The 23198-nt window shown below is 33.8% G+C and overlaps 1 protein-coding gene across 3 annotated transcripts in view; it reads right to left on the bottom strand.

Annotated features, from left to right (window-relative positions):
* Nucleotides 1–4726: 4726 nt before the first annotated feature.
* The window catches only part of DCUN1D1 (defective in cullin neddylation 1 domain containing 1), a 30801-nt gene continuing 12329 nt past the window's right edge, over nt 4727–23198 (bottom strand). For 2 of the 3 annotated variants that reach the window (XM_032483605.1, XM_032483609.1), the window contains exons 3-7: nt 22149–22317; nt 19741–19871; nt 9201–9367; nt 8862–8958; nt 4727–7556 (exon numbers count right to left, since the gene is read on the bottom strand). In XM_032483605.1, coding sequence (XP_032339496.1) covers nt 7477–7556; nt 8862–8958; nt 9201–9367; nt 19741–19871; nt 22149–22317 — 644 coding nt within the window. In that variant the 3' untranslated portion in view covers nt 4727–7476. The remainder of the gene's footprint in view (nt 7557–8861; nt 8959–9200; nt 9368–19740; nt 19872–22148; nt 22318–23198) is intronic. The other variant, XM_032483612.1, reaches the window with a different exon arrangement.

Here is a 23198-nt window from a genome sequence, read left to right as displayed (position 1 = left end):
TGGCTCATATGCTGTTTAACATTTTGAGGAACAGTCAAACTGTGTCCCAGACCTGCTGCACCACATTACAGTCCCACCAATGTACAAGGGTTCCAATTTGTCTATGTGCTCTTCAACACTTTTTTATTAAAAGTAATCCTTGAGGGTGTAAAACACCTTGAGGGTGTAAAACAGTATCTCACTGTGATTTTGATTTGCATTTCCCTTATGACTAATGACACTGAGCATTTTTTCATGTGTTCATTAGCGATTTGTGTATCTGTTTCAGACAAATGCCTATTCTAGTCCTTTGCTCATTTGTAAATTGGGCTGTCTTACTATTAAGTTGTAAGAGTTCTTTATATATTCTAAATACAAGTCCCATTATGTTTTTAAGGGAATGTCTGTTGATATACTTATTATGGCTGTCTGTACCACACTTCATTAACTCAAAATATTTTCAAGTTAAAATACATTTTTTGATTAAGTACACCTTAAATATAAATTGCATAGAAATTAAACTTTTTTAACACAACCACTGCACCACTGCATTTTCAAACAAATGAATTCCAAGCTGTGGAGAGGCACATATAGGAATCCACAGGTTAAAAGGAATTTACAGTGGTATATGCAATATATGGATCTTACTTAAAATCTGACAACTGGAAAAATACATTATTAGACTTCTAAAAATGCTGACTAGATAATTATTTAGAAATTGTTAACATTTATGTGTGGTAATAATATTAAGAGTCCTTATCTTTTAAACATACCTTCTGAAATATTTATAAATGAAACTATTTTCTCCGTGGGACTTGCTTCAAAATAAATCAGAGTTGGGAAGATTAGTGGCATATAGATAAATCAAGACTGGCCATGAATTAACTGTGCTGAAGTAGGTTCACTCTATGATTCTACTTTTGTGTATCTCTTAAATTCTCCATTAAAAATAAAATAAGCACTACTCCAATGTCCACTATGTATAACAGCACAGGTAGCTAGCAGCAACTAAACAATACCAACCAAAGTTTTATAAATTTAAGAAATTAATTTCTCAAAGCAAAAGAGTTCTGGGAAAATTAATGAGACTGACATATCTGTTCAATTACTTATGCAACATTTTAAGTATTACCACCAGTCACAGACTAACTGGATAGATTTAATAATCATGGTGCCCACAATAGCAACACCCATCAGCATCATTCTTCATCTACACAGTTAATCTCCTCACCAGAGTTTACTAAGGGACTGGAATGCCCATTGGAAAGGTATAACTACCCTCACTGGCTACAGAAAATACTACCTTCCAGTAGGAATATGTATATAGCAAGTAATTTTACAGCAATCCCTCAGGCCACCATATACTCATCTAAATTGCACATCCAACAGACACATGAATTATGATAGCTAGATATATATAACCTGCACACTTAAAATACATATCTACTACAATGACAATAATAATAAACACATTCACAAGGATACAGAGAAACTGCAATCCTTGTGCGCTGTGGTGGGAATATTTTTAAATGGCACAGCAACTTTGGAAAAGTTTGGCAGTTCAGAAAGTTAAATTTTCCAGGGGACAAGGATGTAGCTTAGTGGTAGAGTGTGTGTGTGCTTAACAAGCACAAGGTCCTGGGTTCAATCCCCAGTACCTCCATTAAAATAAGTAAATAAACTTAATTACCTCCCTCCCCCCTTTTTTTCCAAAAAAGCCAATTACACTCCTAGGAATCTACCTAAAAGAAATGAAAACATATGTCCACACAATGATATAATGGGAATGTTCACAACATTGTTATTCATAACCACCAAAATATGCAAGCAATTCAAATGTCCATTGACTGGTGAATGGATAAACAAAATGTAGTATATCCATACAATGGAATACTATATTGCAACTAACAGCAGTAAGTGCAAGGATATGCTATACCCTGGATAAACCTCAAAAACATTATTATGCTAAACGTAAGAAGCCAGATACTAAAGACTACAAATTGTATGATTCTATGCACGTGTAATTTCTAGGCAGGGAAAATTTATAGAAACAGATCAGTGTTTTTTGCCTAGGACTTGGGGTAAAAGAGGGAACTAACTACAAACGGGGCATGAGGGGAACTTCTACGGGCTGACATACATTTTCTAAAACTGGATTATAAACTTACTAAAACCACTGAATTATACACTCACAATGGGTGGATTTTCTGCTGTGTAAATTATACGTCAGTAAAGCTGTTGTTATTGTTGGGTACCATTACAACAACGTCTTAGTAGTAACTATTTTAAAGTTCTGGCTTTCATTTCATATAATTTCAATACAATGAATTCTAACATACTCTCAGGATTAAGAACATTGAAAATTAAACATGCTATTTTCAAAGGATTCCAAGTACATACACCTCTAAACCTTATGATCAAATATTGCTCTGCAAGCTATGTATCATGTAACTATGTGATAAAGTCATTGACTACAGCTTAAATTAACATTTCCCCTCAGCCATTTTGTTTTCTCCTAAACATACCCTGTAGCATTCCTTTTTGTAGAAACTGCATTTTGTATTGCCCAAGTTTTCTTCAACATTTCATAACCTGAAATAAAATGTTAAGTGAAGTTATATTAAACATGCACCTAAATACATACAAACATTCTAAATATAAGATGAATATTATCCTTTTTTGTTTCCTTCTTTTCTTTGCTTATGAAGCCACTCACATGCTGCCTCTGGTAAGTTTCAAACTTTTCATTGTTTCAAATCAAGCTTTGCTTTAACTATTTTGGTTCAAAATTCTTCTTTGCTTTCAATTTATTTGATGGATTCTTCCTTTCAAAGCAGTGCTACCTTCTATGATCCAGGCTTGCTTTAATTTCAGTCTGACTCCATCTCTTTCCACTCCACTGAAAAGTCTGCCGAAGAACTAATATTCCCTCTAAGCCAGCCACTTAAAAAAATTTTTTTTACCAAACACTTTTCCCCAAACCAAACCTCGTGGGAAGTGCCAATAACCTACAAGAGATAAAGTAGAAAGCTTTCAACCTCATGAAACATAGCAGCCTTGAAAACCAATGGTCTACAAGCTACACTGATTCCTGCACAAATACAAAAAAGGTAAACTGAAAATATGCAAGGAATACCTGTAAGAAAAACTTGGATATACTTAAATTAAAAATACTTTTTAGAAACTCAATTTTTAAATGGATAATTATAAAATGATTCCCCAAGTAATCTGTCCTAAAAATTCCATAAATAAGGACATTACCTTTTAGGAATTCCAGGATGTGTACCTTTTATCATAATTTCCTTATTTATAACAGACTTTTAAAAGGCCAACCAAGAGAAGTAAAAAAACACATTAACACAGAACACTGAGCCTAGTGGAAAGTTGTCAAATAAATGAGCTGGTCAACAGGAAATGCCAATTACCCAACAGTCAGTAAATAAAATAGATGGCAAGAATGCTCTGGTAAAACCATTTATGTAACTGCAGTATGAATTCAAAAAAAAAAACAAAAACAAAAACAAAAACACACACACAAAAAAAACAAAAACAGGACTATCTGCCTCCAGAATCAGGTACAAATCAAGCAAATATTAACCAAAATGGCGACAAACAGAAAGGATAAACCTGGAAAGGGGGATTTGTACTATTAGGAATTTTCAGATTTATCAGCTAGAAAATATAAATCCCTTCCCCTTCAGAAATCAAAGGTAAAGGTATCATAATATACAACTTCACCACATTTCTATAAAGATAGAAATTATTGCTATATGATTGTAAAAATGGAGGCAAGTAGAGTTCAGAAATATACTTGTTTATAACCAATTAAATGATGAGCCATAATTTGAACCCTAATCATCACATTATGTAGAAATCACAATTGTTATTGTGTCCTCAGTTATTAAGATAAATGTTAAATAGTTCACATTTTAAAAACATTTTATCATTACATTATCAAATTTGATAAAATCTTATCAAAACATCTCTGTATTCAATATAAATCATATTGTTAAAAGTATAAAGTAACATTTAAAAGAAAATTGCTGAGGTGTCAAATTAAGTATTTTCTATTAAATATACACAATTTAACATTTAGAACTCCATAAATTAATTCTTGCTAAAAGTTGATTCAGGTTTACAAAGGCATACTTTGTGAACTATATAAACTCCTCCAGCACCACTTTCCTTTTTCATTCCAAAATTCTTTCATTAGGTTTAACTTTCTCCTGTCATTCATATGTAAAATTTACAGAAGGCTTACAATACGTAGTCTTTATAGTAACATGTTTTTAAAAATCTAAGCAAAGTGCACATTAAACTAGCTACAACTACTCAATCTTGATTATCATCAAATAAAAAATAGATGAACACTTCATTCACTTAAGTCTTTCTGAGGAAAAAGAAAATAGTATACCTTGCTTTAAATAAGAATTCCCCAATAAGTGTATTATATAAAAGATTCCCCATGTTATTTTATTTAATTTACTTCCTCTCATTAAGACTTTTTAAAAGTCTAATGAAGAACACATACTTACAATGCCTATTACACACTACAGTACTGTTAATTAAATAAAGCAGCCCAGTATAGTTGTAAACATTTTAAATGTAGTAAACATGACTTGGCATATCTTTTCTCCCCAAAACTTGCCATTACAATGCTCTTTCCATGAATAATTATCCTTCCTGGAAAAGTTTTCAGTATATTCTAGTCTTTAAAAATATTACACTGAAATAATATGTGAAAAGATTTAGTCATGGCAATTTCACTGAATTTTATTGCCTCTGTTGGTAATATGACAGGGATTGTAAGAAACACAATTGAACTTACAGAGATATGCAGATAGTCACTAAAGATGATCCTGATCTCAAGTATTTTTATATGTGGGCACCTCTAATTTATACACTTTACTATTTAAAAAGCATTACATTTTAAAGTGTACCTGTTTTGACATTTGGCAAAAAGGATGTTGTACCTGCGGTTCAGTTTAAAACAAAGAATCAGTTTGGGGAGGTTACCAGGATAAAGAATGAAACACTAATGAATTAAAGCAATTCAAGTTGTTTGTATGTGTGTGTGAGCATGTATGCCTCTTTCAACCCCTCTCTCTCCATCAGTCTCTCTCTTTCACAAACACACACACACGGCCATTATGTGTAAGCAATTTTTAGTACAAAATATTTCCTGTAACCAGACACTTAGCCTCAGAATAATCACACCACATTAACTCAGTCTTCTCTTTTCAGCCCTAGTAATAGTATTGTTTAATTCTAAGATGCCATCATAGAGTGAACAACCTTAACTTTTATGCTACATAATTATATTCAAAGCTTTATGTAATTTTCGTTTATAATTACACAGTAATTATAAATGTTTAGTACCAAACTGATGACAAACACTATTTTGTTGAAAAGGTCTTGCATTTAAAAGGAAAAATCTGTAAAACCCAAGGCACTAGGCCACAAACTAATACTTAGACTTTTATGAAAAACAATTTATATTGGGGGAAAAAAGCTAATCGATCTCATTTCAAAACACAGCATACTTGAATTAATCAATCCGAAAACAATACCATAACTCAAAATCTTCAAGACAGGAAACAAAATAGTACATATATATATATCTATATATATATCTTTTTAAAATTTCTCATAATTGAAGTTCCTCTTAATATTTACAAATATGAAATCAGGAAATACTGAAACCAGCAGGATTCTTTTTTCTTTTCTTTTTTTTTAAATAACCAATTCCAATAAACTGAATAGAAATTTTCAAAATTTTCTTTTGGTAAAATTGTATTCTTGAATTAAAGTTATGATTGGAATATTAATATAGTATCTGGGGAAAGCTTTCTAGTCAATTTCAAAATCGTGTAAATAAAAAGTAGTTTTAATATATCATTGTTTCTTAAAATCATTTCCACATCTACATTAATTATAATGTACTGCTATTCTGAAGTACATTTCTTTGATAATTTCAGCATTACACCTTAGAGAGTGCCTGGATACACCAAGAAAAATCTACTCCTGCTTAAAAACCACAGTCATCCAATAACTGAAGTTTTACGTTTTTTTAACCTGCCTTACAGAAATGTGTAAAAAAGCAATAAACCCTTCTTCTCATATCAGGAAGTGAACAGAGAAATGAGCATTTTCAGCATGAAAGCAATTCATGGGTCTTGTAATGAGAGAAAAAAATACATACAAGATAGAATTCTGCCTTGATGTGAGAAGTGAGCTAATGAGTGAAACAAAAACAGTAAAGAGACTGTAAATAATTTATGAAAATAGAAGCCAGATTGGTATTGTGCATTAAGTGCATGCTTGTTTGAAAATCTTTGCTCCTGAAGTATTTGGCAACCACAGTGATTAGCAGTTAAAGCAATTTCAACAAAATAAGAAGTCATCAAAAATGGACTATTTGTCTGAAAGAGCAGTACCTATAAGAATTGAACTTCATGGCTCATTACAACCATTTTGAAAATTTAATTCCTACTATCTTCTTATAAATTAAGAGAATTTCATTTGTGTTCCATAGTGCGCTGACCAAAAAACAAAATAACAACAAAAAAACAAAAAATAAACCCTCATGCCTAAATTTAGAGTATTGTATTATGTAGCAATCTAAAACATTCAAAACAAATTAAATAGTTTAACTTACTTGACAGGCATATAAGCATTTCAAAATCATAATGAAATCCAATTATGTAGTGCATAATGTAGACAGGAGTAGAATCTAACATTATGCAGACATTTTCTAAATAAAAGCCCCTGCAGAACAACTATATAAACACGGGTAAGGTAAGTGCAGACTAGTTCTGTGGAACCTTTCAAAATCGAGGGTCTGAAACACAATAAAATTTTGGGGTAGGCACACCAAGTTATCCTAAAAATTTTTCACGTTGGTTATTTTGACATTTTTTTTCTTCAGATACTCTACTCATGTTAACAATACATGTGATTTGCCAGAAACCCGCCCCCACCAAACCAAAACACCATTCCAGATCCAGTACACTTAAATATATCACTCTCACTGGAAGTGCTATCAGCATAGTCTTTGCAACTAGCCCAAAGCATATATTTAAGAAGTTTTTATAAACTGTTTGTGATGTTCATACGTTTAATTCTTATGCCAAACTGTTTTCCGATGAAGACAGCATTGTGCTTTATATGCAAGAATGGAAACCTCAAAATAATCACCATAAAGCTTCTAAGACTTATGGGAAGATAAACTAGGATGGTCCACAGACATAAGATGAAATCCACAATGTTGGAATAATAAATGTTTAGAGCGGCCCAGACTAGAAGACAAGCCCAAACCACCATTAGAAGAATGAAATACGATATGGTCCAAGATGTATCCTTAAAGTTTTGTCTCAACCCTCGGTCTGAATTGGGAGGATTGATCTTCAGTTCAGTCCAGCCAGCAGAAATTGACTGTGCAATTTTCCGTTGTATTTATTGTACAGACTATGTACATTCTAGAAGGTTCCTTTAGTGCTACACTGTTGTACTTTTTGTCCCAGCAATTTGAGGGCGTGCAAATTCCACAAAGTCATCAATAAGAACAGGCCATGCTCCTGGGGGAAAAAATGGGATGAAGAAAAGAAAGAAAAGCAGGAGTAAGGCAAACATTTTAATAGAATCCTTTGTTTTTTAAAATATTTTCCGCATGACCATTAAAGTATATCTTTTTAAGTATTCCCACTGATAGGACTTCCAAAATTCTACAGTTTCTACCTAAAATACTCCTTGTATTCTCTCTGCTCTATTATTCCAACACTTGATCATTCCTTGAATGAGGAAAAAATAACTCTTCTGGTAATTAATCAATAATATCATGGTTTTCTGAAGGCCACTGAGGTCAGACCACTGAAGTAATTTGATAAAATCTTACCCTGTTATGATGACATGCTGCCAGTGCTGAAAGCACAGTAGGTTGGAGTTAACAACCTTTTTGCATTTTGCGGCAATCTTACAAAGAAAATTAGCAAGGATCAAATTCTATCCTATTTCATAATAATAATCACTAAAAGATTTAAAATTGCCTATCTGCATTTCTCTATGCATGCCAACCTCCAAATCAGAAGTTCTCCAGTTTTGTGTAAGGCCTAAGAGAAAGCACAATTATCAGTGATTTCTCACTTTTTAAGGAAGACAATACACGATCATGAAAACAAAGAAAAGGAAATAACAATATCTGTGGTTAGATTAAATAGTTTCAGGACACTTTTAATGAGGCCACGGTTAATTGAGATTTTTTCAGAGAATACCTCTATTCAAAAATCTCACAAAAACTAGCTGCTAATTCTCAGGGGGGACTAGGTTAAGTATGTTTGAAGAAATCAATGTAAATACTGCCATTCCCAGAAAAACAAAAGCATATGTGCTGATAGTGGATGGCAGAAACATCTTTATACATACATGAAGGAACAGCAGAAAAGCATTCAATCAGTGAATATTTCTGAATGCTAATAGTGCTACAGAAGGCAACTAAAGTTCATTTCCACTTGGACAAAGTCATTAAATTTAAGGAGTTTACAATCAAGTTCACAGACAAGACGGATAAGAATATAAAAAAATACATATAAGTACTATAAAAGTACATTAAGAAAAGATCAAGTTCTTAAAGTAAACTGAAAATCTAAAACATGGATGAAAATTACTCATGCCTCTCCGAAAGATATGAATAATGAGTTGGTATTTAAAGAAACAATACAGATTAGGTAAAGAGGATGAAGGCATTTCATACATTCAGAGAAGTACAAATAAAGTTCAGAAGAGGGCAATCCAAGAAAAACAGTAGTCAAGAAGTTCCAGAGTGTGTGATAAAAGACAGGTTAAAAAAAACAAAAAAAAACTGGTGGGGCAAAACTTTTCATTACCTTCTTCATCATAATTCGACATGTCATCTGCAATCATTGTACTGAAGTCTAAAAGAAGATTCCAAGTATCTTTTGGTATTGATCGTTTATGATGTTCCTATTTTTCAAAAAATAAACAAAGAACATCCAAATCACTAAAGAGTTTCAAAAAAAAGTCCAGTTGATGCTAAATGTAAGAATGCAAAACTAACTTATGTAATGAAATTCTGGAAATCAAATTTCTCTTCTGTGTCCATTACATGCTCTGAGATGAGTTAGTCATGCTTAAAAATGTTCACTTATCTTCAAACAAAGCAAAAATTTAGACAAAACACCAAACTGCAGAAAACATGAACTTACCAACAAAAATTTATTCCATAAGTCTAAGAATTTAAATCTTCCATTAAGCACTAAATTCCAGTAGGCAATGGCCATTTCTAGATCTGTAATAATTAAAAATAAATTATATATTTCAAATGCCAGGAATATTTGTCCATGAAAAAACACCAGGTAATACCAAAGATAGCCTAAAAAGAAAAAAAAAGAAAAAGAAAAAAGCTTGCATCCTGAATACTTACATAATAAAAATTTCCTATAGAAGTAAGTCCAAGCTTTGTATCCTGCTTCTATCACCAATGAAAGGACCCTTCAGGGCAAGAAAAATATCACTTACCTCACAGTGGGTTTCTGAAGCTTAAATGAGATAATGTAGATAAGCATGCCTGACTATTTCATAAGTATTCAGATATTACTCAATGTATATCAGTGTTTCTTGACCTCAGCACTTTTGACATTTTGGGCCAGATAATTTTTTGTTGGGGGTATGGGGATGGCTGTCCTATGCATTATAGCAGTAACAGCATCCCTGGCCTCTATCCAATAGATGGCAGTAGCACTTCCGTCCTATCCCCAGTGATGACAACCAAAAATGTCTCCACATATTGCCAAAGGTCTCCTTGGGGGCAAAATGGCCCCCAGTTGAAATCACTGATGTACACCTATAGGTTATAGTGCAAAGAATTACTACTCACAATCCTGATCAATTTTACACTCCAAGTTGTTGGCTGGCTGATCCTGACCTCAAGGAGACCATTAAGAATATTGATTAAAAATTTTAAATTAATAATAAAATAAGATTTGTCTGTTTAAAAGTTTGATGAAGAAGATATAAATGACTATTTACCTAGGTTTGGAGCAGAGAAGGGTAAAAAAGCAATAGTGCCACAGGACAAAAAAAATTATACCTGTCATAAGACAGAAAGAAAGAAGTACATCCCTTTCAAGGAACTAAAATTAGTTATCTCAAGCTTTTATGAGTAAATTTACATTTCCAGGTCAGGAAAAATTACATCCCAAGTAACTTAACAGTCCTTTTAGATATGATCTTCAAACTACTCTGGATAATCAGGAATCATGAGAGACCAGCTGAAAGACTCCAAAAACACTCATATTCTACCTCAAAGGAAAATACATAGGCCATAAGGCAAAAAAAATTCCTTGTCTACATTGGACCATAGCCTCTTCAAGGACAGCGACTACATATCCCCAAATTAGCAGACTGAAACACACAGCAGGCATTCAGAAACTGCTTGATGAACGAACTTTCTGGAGTTCCACGTACAAATGTACTTCCCTTCAAATCCATCATTATGTCTTCCTTCAAACTCAATGGAAAAGGTGCCTCTTTTTTCTCTTTTCCATGGTTAAGCCCCTAAGACCATTATTCTGGATTCCATACACCATCCTAACTTTTCAAGGAATCTGGTCTATTAGTTTTCTTCTCTCCCTGTACCTTCAAAGTTTGCTATCTTCTGGCTTTCCCTTCCACAAAGGAATATGCTCAAGATATCTTTTAAAAATCTTTCTTACATCCCTCCATCCCTTTAACTAGCTGCCCTCTTTCTCCTTCCCTTCACAGATCATCTTAGAACAGCACATGGAGTCTTCTCCTTTTATATATAATGTGCTTATTTAAACGTGTCTGAAAGTCAAGTTCAGACCCCCTTGTTTTAAGAGAACTAGATATATGACACCAATTCCTAATCACAATTCCTTTTAAATCTCTGCAGTCTTTAAAGCTCTATAACCAATATTCCTTCCAGGTTCTTTAATTTTATCCTTTTCTTTAGCAACTAAACATGTAATTGTCCAGTTTAAGTGCAGTAAAACTGCTGTTACTAGCATGTGTAGTAGGACTGGCTGTTATTGGCACGCTTAATGATTTCCTTCCTCACTTCAAATGCATTAAATTTATGGGAACTAAGTTTATTACTAGTGTTAGCATTTTTCTCCTTTTCAACTAATTTTTACAAAATAAGGATGATAAACAATGAAATATTCAAATACCATGAGATACCTATAAATGCCCATTTGTCAGCTGATACACTAACCTAAGAATCTGGCAAGAGCAGGAGTGTATATCTGTGATGTTTGAAATTTCAGACTGTAAAAGAGAACTTTTTGTATCTATATTCATTGCCCCATTTCTTCACCTCCCACTCTAATTCTAGAAACTACTGTCCACCTCCATCGCTTATACCACTGAAAGTAATCTCTTGAGGGTCACCAAACCCTTCTGGTTGCCAAAAAACTTTTATGTCCTTAATTTACTTGGCTCTCTGCCATATTTGACAGAATTGAGCACACCTTGTGGATGGAACTGTCACTTCTTTGACCTTAATGATCTCATTCTATTGATCCTCCTCTGTCTTCTCTGGCCTCTTTTTCTTTTACTGACTCCTCTTCCTCCATTCATCCATTAAATGCTGATGTTCTATAACTGTATTCATCAGCAATAACCACTTCCACTTCTCTCAGTAGATTTTTTCAAACCTTTACCTTTTTTTGCATTATACACTCAACTACCTCTAAACAACGCCTAAATCTGAAACTTCTATCTCTATATTCTAGATTCTTATACCTAATTTTCTAAGAACATCTTCAACTGGATATCCACAAACAACTCAAATTCAATAGGGCTCACAATGAACTCATTATCTTACTTCTACAGACCTGCCATTTCCCTTCTCTCTCAATGAATGTCATCACCCTACAGTGTTTCTCAATGAAACATAATTTTTCATAGTGAGGAACTATCCTATGCACTGCAGGTCTTTTAGCAGCCTCCTAATCCCATCAGAAACCCTCAGTCTTATGACAACCAAAAATACCCCCACATATTTCCTAATGTCCCTGAAGGGTGTTGAGAATCACTTCCTCATCACACACTTCCAATCGAAGCTCTCTCAGTCTGGTTTCTATGTACCTTCTAAATCTCTCTTCTCCATCCCCACTTGCAGGACCTATGCTAGGCTTCATGTCTCGCTAAATCACTGCGACAGCTTCATAACCAATCTCTCTTTCCCTAGTTCTGCCTCCACTCCTTTTAAAGGACCTTATTGCTTTCAGATGAACCTTTTGAGCATATAAATTTCGTTTCACTTCCAGGTTAAAATTCTTCAATGATTAAAACGAGATACACTACACACCTTTTGGAATGGCCAAAATCCAAAACACTGACAACACCAAATGCTGGTAAGGATGTGAAGCAACAGGAACTCTCATTCATTGCTGGTGGGAATGCAAAATGGTACAGACAGTTTGGCAGTTTCTTACAAAACTAAACATATGCTTATCATATGATCCAGCATCCCCACTTCTTGGTATTTACCCAAATGAAGCGAAAACTTATATCCACACAAAAACCTGCACATGGATGTTTAAAGAAGCTTTATTCATAACTGCCAAAACTTGGAAGAAACCAAGATGTCCTCTGGTAGGTGAACATATATATAAACTGTGCACACCCAGATGAAGGAAAATTATTCAGTGCTAAAATGAAATAACTATCAAGGCATTAAAAGACATGGAGGAAAACAAATAATAATATTACTAAGTGAAAGAAGCTAATCTGCAAAGGCTATAAACTGTATGATTCCAACTATATGACATTCTGGAAAAGGCAAAGCTATGGAGGCAATACAAAGATCATGGTTGCCAGGGGTTAGGAGGAAGGAAGGATGAACAGGCAGAGCCCAGAGGTTTTTTTGGACAGTGAAACTTCTCTGGATGATGCTATAGTGTGGATACATGTCATTATACACTTGTTCAAATCCACAGAAAGTACAACATCAAGAGTGAATGCTAACGTAAACTTGAACTTTGGAAGATAATAATGTGTAGGTATAACTGTAACAAATGTACCATTCTGGTGGGAATCTGATAATAAGAAGCTATGCATGTGTGGGGCAGGAGGTAGTTAGGAAACCTCTATACCTTCTGCTCAATTTTGCTATATAAAAATAGCAAAACAGCTCAAAAAATAAAGTCTATTAGTTTTTTTAAAATCTGCAGTATTTCCTGTTGCCTTCAGACACAGTCTGTATTTCTAGTCAGATGAACTTACTCGCAGTTTCTCAAAGGTGCTATGTCTCTCACCACTAAGCAACTGAACTTGCTAATCTCTCCACATTAGAGACAGCTTCTCTTTCATTGGGCCTTGAAAACGTATATTCATTCTTCAAGGTTCAAAAATTATAATCTTTGTGAAAACTTTGAAAACTCACCCAGACAGACTTAAAATGCTCCTAACACCATGCTCTCAAAGTAAGCAGTCAATAAATGTTTTTGAATGAAACAAGAATACTTAAAAAGATTAGTAAATTGTTATTAAGAAAAGATGAGGAATACAGCCAATATTTTATAATAACTATAAATGGAAAATAACCTTTAAAAATTGTATTAAAATTTTTTTAATTAAAATTTTAAAAAAGAGCTGAAACACGTAAGATCAAGTTGTACAGGGATAAAATGTCAACTGCCACAAGTACAGGAAAAACTGCCCTTTAGATAGAAATGTCTGAGTGACAGAGAACAGCCTAGCTAGACAGAAGTGGTTTATAATATAGTAGGTTAGCCTCTTAAATCCCAACTCTACCACTAGTTAAGAAGCCCTGGGCAACTAAGTTCATCCATCTGCAATTCAGCTTAAAATAAAGATAACATTTCCTGTCCTCACAGGGCTATTGTAAGAATTAAATGAGTTAATACACATAAAATATTTAGAATAGTTACCTGGTAAATAATATATGTGTCCTTACTATTCCTATTGTTTATTTTTTTAAATTTTAAAAATTATTATTATAGATTCTGAAACAGTACTGGAAAGAGAACAAATTCAATAATAAGGTAACAAGAAGCAACAACAGCAATTAGACTAAATAGAAGGAAAATACAGAGAGAAAGAGATAAGCAAGTCCTAATTACAATATTACCTAAAATTGAAATACCTGCAGAATGAATCCTTAAGCTCTTATAATAAAATTTAAATTACAAAGGTTATCCCAGTGTCATTCTTTCAAACAGAATCAACAAGGGCAATGTGGTGTTTCATAAAAGATGATCAACTAACTGCCAGATGAACATGGAAATGAATGAGACCTGATCCAAACACTATCCCTAAAGGGAACAAAATGTTGCCAACTCCCTAGGGAAGATGAAATGGTGATTAAAAATCCTATTCGCAATATCTTAATATACCTAGAGGTATCTACAGTTAGCACAATATAACCAAAAAAAAAAAAGAAATGTGGAGTCAGAAGATCTGACATTGAGTCCTAATTCTACCAACTCTAGAGTTAATATGACCTTAATAAGTCAGCCTCTGTGAACGTTTAAGTGTCCTCATCTTTATGATGAAGAGGATAACACATTTTTTTACTTAGCTCAAAGGGTTGTTATAAGAACCACATGTGATTAAGTAACTGAAAATATACTTCAAAACACTCTATAAAATTATTTTTAAATATTAAAGTAAATGTTAAAAATTTTTTAATCAATCGCACAGGAATAGGAGTCTAACTGAACCACAACACTTCATAAGAAAATAACTTACAGACTTTAATAAAGTTCAGGAAGGTCCTAAAAATGACATGGATGTTAAAGAATAAATGTAATTTTTTGATAAATAACATGCCCACAGGCGTCATGACAGTCCCAAGGCTAACCATAGAAGGTCAAAGAGTGGGTGGTGGCCAAATTCCTGGGAATCCCAGACCCTTTCCCAGGGTAGCTGGAAAAGTCCTCCCACTTGTAGGTATGAAGCTACCAAGCCCACAAAAACTGGCAACACCATGCCTCATGGCCACCTCTCTCCCTTGTCTTCGGAGACGGCCCGCACTCTGTCTGTGGAATGTATACCTACTTTTACTTTAACTGAGCACCCAGCCCCCACATCTCATGGCCTTTCTCTTGCCTTTTGAAACAGCCTACACTCTATACAGTATGTATCTCTCTAAATAAGTCTACATTTACTCAAAAAAATAAATAAATAAATAAACAAACTAACAGAATGAATAGTCTCAAAAAATAACAGACCCATGGTGTTCTACATTAAACAGCCTTTTTCTGGAATATTATGTTCAGCTTTAAGAACTCTATTTTCAGAGAAACTGAGAAATTAGAAGTATCTGGGGGGACAGTAACAGGAATAACAAAGGTCTTCTCAAATGAGGAACAGCTAAAATAATTGGAATGCTGATCTGAAAAAAAAAAAAAAAGGAGAAAGGGTAAATGATAGCAATCTTTAAACAGCTAGACTTCCTTTGTACTGCAGCAGAGGACAAAGAAGAACACTGGTAGAAGTTCCAAAGACAAAGATGTTAACTTAATAAGGAAGAACTATGTGATAAAAAGAGTATTCTGTGATGAGAATGGACCACTTCCTAAAAGAATGTGTGTCCAATGCCTGTATGTTCAAAAGTAAAAGCTAAATGAGCATCAGGTATGGATGCTACTTCGGATAAGTTAGATTTAACAGAGGATTTATGAAATCCCTTCCAAATTTAAGATTCAAAGACTATCAAAAATGGCAGGTGACTGAAGCAGATGGTGACAGAGGAAGTACCCTATCCTGGTGTCACAGGAAACAAGGTTATAAAAAAGTGAGAAAATACGGAAAATACCAGCTCTCACATAAACTACAGTGCTGTCACTCCTCTTTGCCAATTTGTTTTGGGCCTCACCTACTCTCCTATAATCTCCTAATTCTTTTCTGCCAAATATTTTTTATATTATATATAAAATAATTTAAGAACCTTGTGAAGGGCTGTCAAGAAAGCTGTTTTCTTTTAAATTAAGTTCTTAAACCAAGCAAGTCATTATATTTCCTGACACTCAACACCAATGCAAAACAAAAAGAGAAATTATGATTTGTCCTTTATTACACTTTTCTTTTTTTTAATTAAGATTTTTTTAGTTTTAGGTTTACGGGAAAACACAGCAAAAGCACACAGTTTCCATATACCTTTTCCTGCCTTCTTCACACTTCCACTATTTTTAACATCTTGCTTTAGTGTGGTATGTTTCTTATAACTGATGACCAATATTATTAACTGAAGTCCACTATTTTACATTAGGGCTCACTCTGTGCCATATATTCTATGGTTTGGACTTTTTAAAAAACAACTTTTGAATTGTGGCTAAATACACACAAAATTTATTATCTTAACCATTTTTAAGTGTACAGTTTCAGTAATGTTAGGTACATTTACATTGTTGTACAATGAATCTCCAGAACTCTTTCATTTTGAATAATATAAACTCTATACCCATTAAACAATATTATCTTTTTCTTAAGCTCAATACTTATCAGATAATAGAATAAACGAAATTTTAAAACCTAATTCTTCATATTTTTCTCAACTTTTTCAGTAATCTAAAATTCAAATTTATCATATTAATATACCTAATAGCTATAAAATTTTATTTTCTCTATTTTCACCAAACATAATAAAAACTGATTCAGTGTCAAAACTACATAATCACCCAAAAATATCATTTATTTTGGGCTCTAGTAAGGGGCAGGGATGTAACTAATAGGTTCATCCACTTTAAATCAACATTTGATATTCACATTTTCTCTAATCATAACAAAAGTCTAATCAAAAACACAAGTGTAATTCTTTTTAGTATGTGTGTATATATATATATAAATATATAAAAATATATTTAAATTGAAAGACTTTAATTGGTTTTTATTTGTAGGAAGAAAAGAAGGGACTAGAGAAAACAGCCCAGTTAACTAGTGGCCACAGGTAGAAGACAGAGAACCTAACACTAGGTATCCCAGTTTATTATTCCTGCAAACTGAGGAATTTTCCTGTAAGAATAAAATCCAATCTAAATTGAAGATTCAGTTGAAAAGGAGACTTCATTATTCCAAATTTTGCTTTTTAGATATTTTGTAAATCTTTAATCAATTCAGTCATGTTTAGTTGCTCTTTAGGCCAATTTCCCAATACAAATGTTGTACACTCATCCCTTCCTCTAACTTTCAGTCACTTCCTTGGTCTAATTCCTATTCACATAATCCTTTTCTCAATGCTTTTTTTCTCTCTCATCTAAAATATAAAGAAGGACTAGTAAAAAGACTCCTATTTAGCCTCTCCTACTACTGTAATATTCAAAATAAAAACTCAGTTCCATCATTGGGTAAGTTATTTAACTTGCTGAGCCTCAGTTTCCTCATATGCAAAATAAGGATAAAAAATGTCTAGCACTCTATGACTGGCAAAATAGCAGCTGGTGAATTATGGAATGAAAGACTGTATAACTCATAAAGTTGTTCAACATTAAATGAGTCAGTATATGTTAAGTACTTTGCACATTTCCAGGCACACTAAAAGCTCATATTAAATGGAAGTTACTGCCACCATCAAAATCTCCAGTGCATCTCCACCGCTGATATTTTCAATTTAAGCCTTTCTGTCCTGTTTTTATAATTGAAGTACAGTCAGTTACAATATGTCAATCTCTGGTGTACAGCACAATGTCCCAGTCATGCATATTCATCTTCATATTCTTTTTCATTAAAGGTTATTACAAGATACTGAATATAGTTCCCTATACTATACAGAAGAAACTTTTTTTAAATCTATTTTTATATATAGTGGCTAACATTTGCAAGTCTCAAACTCCCAAATTTATCCCTTCCCATCCACTTTTCCTGGGTAACCATGATTGTTTACTATGTCTGCTAGTCTGTTTCTGTTTTGTAGATGAGTTTATTAGTGTCCTCTTTTTTCCTGTTTTTTAGATTCCCCATATAAGTGGTATCATATGGTATTTTCCTTTCTCTTTCTGGCTGACTTCACTTAGAATGACGATCTCTAGGTCCACCCACGTTGCTGCAAATGGCATTATTTCTTTTTAATGGCTCAGTAGTATTCCATTGCATAAATATACCACAACTTCTTTCTTCAGTCACCAGTGAATGGACATTTAGGTTGTTTCCATGCCTTGGCTTATTGTAAATAGTGCTGCTATGAACACTGAGGTGCATGTATTTTTTCAATTAGAGTTCCCTCTGGATATATGCCCAGGAGTGGGATTGCTGGATCCCATGGTAAGTCTATTTTTAGTTATTTAAGGAATCTCCATACTGTTTTCCATAATGGCTGCACCAAACTACATTCCTGCCAACAGTGTAGGAGGGTTCCCTTTTCTTCACACCCTCTCCAGCATTTATCGTTTGTGGGCTTTTGAATGATGGCCATTCTGACTGGTGTGAGGTGATACTCACTGTAGTTCTGATTTGCATTTCTCTGATAATTAGTGATATTGAGCATTTTTTCATGTGCCTATTGGCCATTTGTATGTCTTCACTGGAGAATTACTTAAGTCTTCTGCCCATTTTTGTATTGGGTTGTTTGCTTTTTTGTTATTAAGCTATATGAGCTGTTTATATATTCTGGAAATTAAACCTCTGTCAGTCGTATCATTTGCAAATATTTTCTCCCATTCTGCAAGTTGTTGTTTTGTTTTGCTTATGGTTTCCTTTGTTGTGCAAAAGTTTTTAAGTTTAATTAGGTTGCATTTGTTAATTTTTGCTTTTATTTCTATTGCCTGGGTAGACTGCCCTAGGAGAACATTGCTAAGATTTATGTTGGAGAATGTTTTGCCTATGTTTTCTTCTAGGTTTGTCCTGTTTTTAAAAGAAGACTTTATAAGCCTTAGTGTATCTCACAAATTTAAGCTCCGAACAAGCATTCTCACTAAAATCAAATTGTTTTCTCTCTTCCACAAAGAAGCCATGCTTATTCCTGACATCTCAGACCTTCGCTTGTAACTATCCTCTCACTGGAACACCATTTATCTCCCCTTGCCCAGACAAATATCAAACCCTTTAGTTCATATCCCATCTTGCCCAGGAAGCATTTCCCAACCATTCCTGCTTTTACGCATTTCTTCTTTTATCTAGAACCTCACACATATTTATTATTCTGTATTATCTGTTACTGTCTATTTTTTCTGAGTAACTGGCAAATTACACTGTAGCTTTTACTTCCACTTCCCCTAGGCATTCCCAAAGCAAATGTATTATTATTACTTAACTATTATGATCTAAACTGTTAACAGCGGCTACTTCTGGATAAAATTATGAATGATAATCATCTTTTATAATCTTATAGTTTCCAAATAAATCATAACCAAAAAATAAATTTATCTGACATTCTATGACTCAGAAGTTTTAAAATGCTATTTCAACAGATCCATAGTGAAATAATTTATGATCCCAAGATCCTACAACATCTTCTGAAAAATAAATAAATAAGCAAACATACATATGTATATCAGTGGAATTTTAACAACTACTTATTTTCTGTATTGTAGTTCTTAAAAAAAAAAAATCCATGGTTCACATATGGTATACAAGGCAACCATATTATTGAATGGGCAGGGTATTTTCTGATTAGCTAGAAGTTCATTGTTTCTCATTGTCTTTCAGTAACTGATAAGACTTTATGCTCAAAACACAGAACTCTCTATTACAAAACAAAAGTGACACTGTCAATGTATTTGAGTATCTGAAACACCAAATATAATTTTAAAAAATTCTTACCTAATCCTTTTTGTCCTGGGTTCTTTGCAAAATTAAAAGTAAACTGGTAAAAATCCTTAAATCGTCCTGGTTCTTTCAATTCTTGTTCCATCTTGGGTAGCTGGGCCTTTAGTTTTTCTATGCTGTCACATCTATATTGTAAAATTAAGTTTATAAAAGATAAATTTTTTTGCCATAAATTAAGAGCTTAGTTTATTTATTCCTACAATAGCTTATATTTCATAGAACTTCTTTTTAAAAAAATCATTTGAGATTTCATCTTTTTATACTATATAAACAAGTATTGGGCTAGCTGGCAGAAGATCTGGGGTGACTGCTAGAAATAACTACAATTTTAAAATAAATAGGCTGTTACTTTTAACTATGTAATTCACTGGACTATCAACACACCTGAATTGCAGAAGTCAGTTGTAGTGAACAGATGAGAATGTATAGTAATCAGCAAAACAATCACCAGTTAAACTGTGGTAGATGTTCATCACATGGTAACAAATCACATGTCTAGCTTCCAAACAAACTGAAAGTGCAGTCCCTTGATTAGGTGAGGAAGCATTCCTCTGGAAAACCTCTTGTTATACAAAGTATCATAATAAACATCAGCTATGCCCCATACCATCTTCAACTGAACTTAAATCAATATAAAGCTTTTTCTATATTTGCAAAGCAAATTTCCATGGAGTTGAAAAGGTCCAAGTACCAATTCCTACTTTCCACATAACATCCTTAAGGTAGAAATATCTGTGTCTATAGACTGCACAAACCAATCATGCCACTGCTTCTCCTTCAAATCATTTTTCTTCTATTTTCCTTTTATGTTGTTTATAATACCAGCAAGATTATTAGTTTATAAATTAAAATTTTGATTTGGAAGTTCATTAAATTTCACATGAATTCACTTTCAAATGAAAAAAAAAAAAAATAGAAAAGTGAGTTCTAATGAAATCTGTCCTAGCATAGAAAATTCCAGCAAGTTCAGGACAGGGCTAGCTTTGGCTTTAGAACACAGTGCCTAGGCCAGTTATTAACTGATTGTCTCTCAGCTTTAAACCCACCCTTCTTTGCCCAATTACGTGGCTATTTGCAGGGCACTACAAATTGTGAGACTTCATTTTTCTTGCCAGCTGGCTAACTGTTAGGTCCAATAGAAGGCAATGAAAAGCTGAAAGAGGGCGAAGGAATTGTTCTTATCCGTTTGTTTTCTGAAGAAAGCAAGAGTTGTGGCCTGCTGGGACGTCCCCGCAGTGTTCACCAAAGGTGGCAACTGGCATAGCTCTGCAACAAGTGGCCCCTAGCTAACAACTTCTTCACCAGCAAGATAGGCAAGGCAGGCATCACAGGCCCCACAGGCACTGTCCTCTGTGGTCTCACTCTCAGCCTTGTGGAGATCCTAGGTTTCTAGGTTCCTTCCTTGTTTACTTCCCTCAGCTCCAGGGTTGGTGGCAGCTTTTTCCAACTGCCACCTCTGCTATACTTGAGTTTTCTTTGTGCCCTTTTTACACAATAAAACAATTTTTTAAAATTTACCCTGTTCAAATTATTGGTATGGTTTTGGTGTCCTGTCTGGACTCTGACTGATTACAATGTCCCTCAGGCTCAAGAATATGAATGCCTGGGTTCAAATTCTGGCTTTAGCTACCTAACTCCATAGTTTCTCTGGATCTCCATTTCCTCATCTCTAAAATTCAAATATAAACACTACTTCTCTCACAAAGTTGTTGTGAAGAGGTAGCTGAAGTACTTACTTAGCACAATATCTGAAATAAATGTTCAACAAATGTTTAGCTATTATCATTCAACAGCACCTACTAAAAACAGAAAGGGCAGCTGGTTACCTTTCCACAGAAGACTTTGCAGCCTCATTAAATACAGACAACTAGAGGTCATGGATAAAACATCTACCCATGACTTTTCAATCTAATTTATCCCAAGACATTTAGCTAATCAGTTGTGGGTGAAAAAAAGTGATTAGTAACCTCTATGATTTTTTAAATTAGTTTTTAAAATTTATTTTTATTTTAATGGAGGTATTGGGAATTAAATCCAGGACCTCGTGCATACTAAGCATGTGCTCTACCACTGAGCTATACCCTCCCCACAAAATTTTAAATTCTAGTTTGTTTATAAATTCAGTTCATAGCCTTCTATTAGGAAATAAAACTTGCTCATTTCACTTTTCCATGTAAAATACTAAGGCACAGTAATTTTAATACCAGTGAACCTCCATTAGAAACAAATAATAAAAGCATAATGCAAACAGAGTAAGTTGTACTAACTTGACAGATAACTTGACACAGAAGGAACTATCGTATCAGCCCATTTCTATTTATACCATTATTTGGGGGCACAAATGTCAGTTCCACTGTAATTCTCATAATTTACCTAATTTCCTGTGGTAAGTATCTACTCACCCTAATTCTGTCATGCCATCCATGAACTCCTGTTTGGAGAATTCGCACTGTGTTGCCGCTCTAAACTTCCACGCAATGATCAACACACTAATGCTGGCTGGATCGAGTGCCAGGTCATCACAGAACTGCTGTATACCATCTATTCCAATTTTGTTTTCATCTTGAGGATCTTTAAAAACAATAATGCAGTATTAAATTAGTGCCATAGTTTACTAAACTATTCCTGAAACTGAAAAAGGTAATTCTTTGTGTTCCATTAAAAAAAAAAATCACTATAGACCAAAAACATGAAGCAGTATTACTCTAACAGATATTCTCCCCCTGTAATATTTAAAGCCACTCTGCCTCCGAAACAGCACTCTATTCAGCAGTATATATACAGATGAGCACTTGATTTTTAAAAGTCTCATTTATTCATGTGGAAAATGTCTCACACTCATACACATTCAGAAATCAGACATTCCTATATAGGGAACATATTCACATTTTACAGATGCATTCTAAACAGCATCACATATAGAAACTCGTGGGGGGAGGGTATAGCTCAGTGGTAGGGTACGCGCTTAGCATGCAGGAGGTCCTGGGTTCAATCACCAGTATCTTCATTAAAAAAATAAATAAGTAACAAACCTAATTATTCCTTCTCCCCTGCAAAAGAAAACCACAGACATACACGAAAGAAATTATTTTTTTCTTAATTTTACTACAGAAATCACTTTTAACAGAGTATCAGAAAAACCATAAACTCTGTAATTCAATTTCTATCACAATACAAATAACTGCTGTTCATATTAAAGACAAAAAACCCAACTACCAATATTTACTCTTCAGACAGCAAAAATTTAAAAATGGCAAATACAAGGAGCAAGAGGCACTAATACACTGCTGTCAAATGGGGTTTGCTAACAGCTCAAGGAATAAAAAACGTGCACATCTTTTGACTTTTGGGCATGAGCTATGAATGAAATATAATCTTACTGTTGGAAAAATTTTGAAAGAAACTCTCTCTGTATCTTTTCAGCATAAACATAAAAGACATAGAAGGCTTGA

Source organism: Camelus ferus, chromosome 1 (assembly GCF_009834535.1).
Source record: "Camelus ferus isolate YT-003-E chromosome 1, BCGSAC_Cfer_1.0, whole genome shotgun sequence".
NCBI classification, from domain to species: Eukaryota; Metazoa; Chordata; class Mammalia; order Artiodactyla; family Camelidae; genus Camelus; species Camelus ferus.
This window is presented reverse-complemented; position numbering and strand designations above follow the sequence as displayed.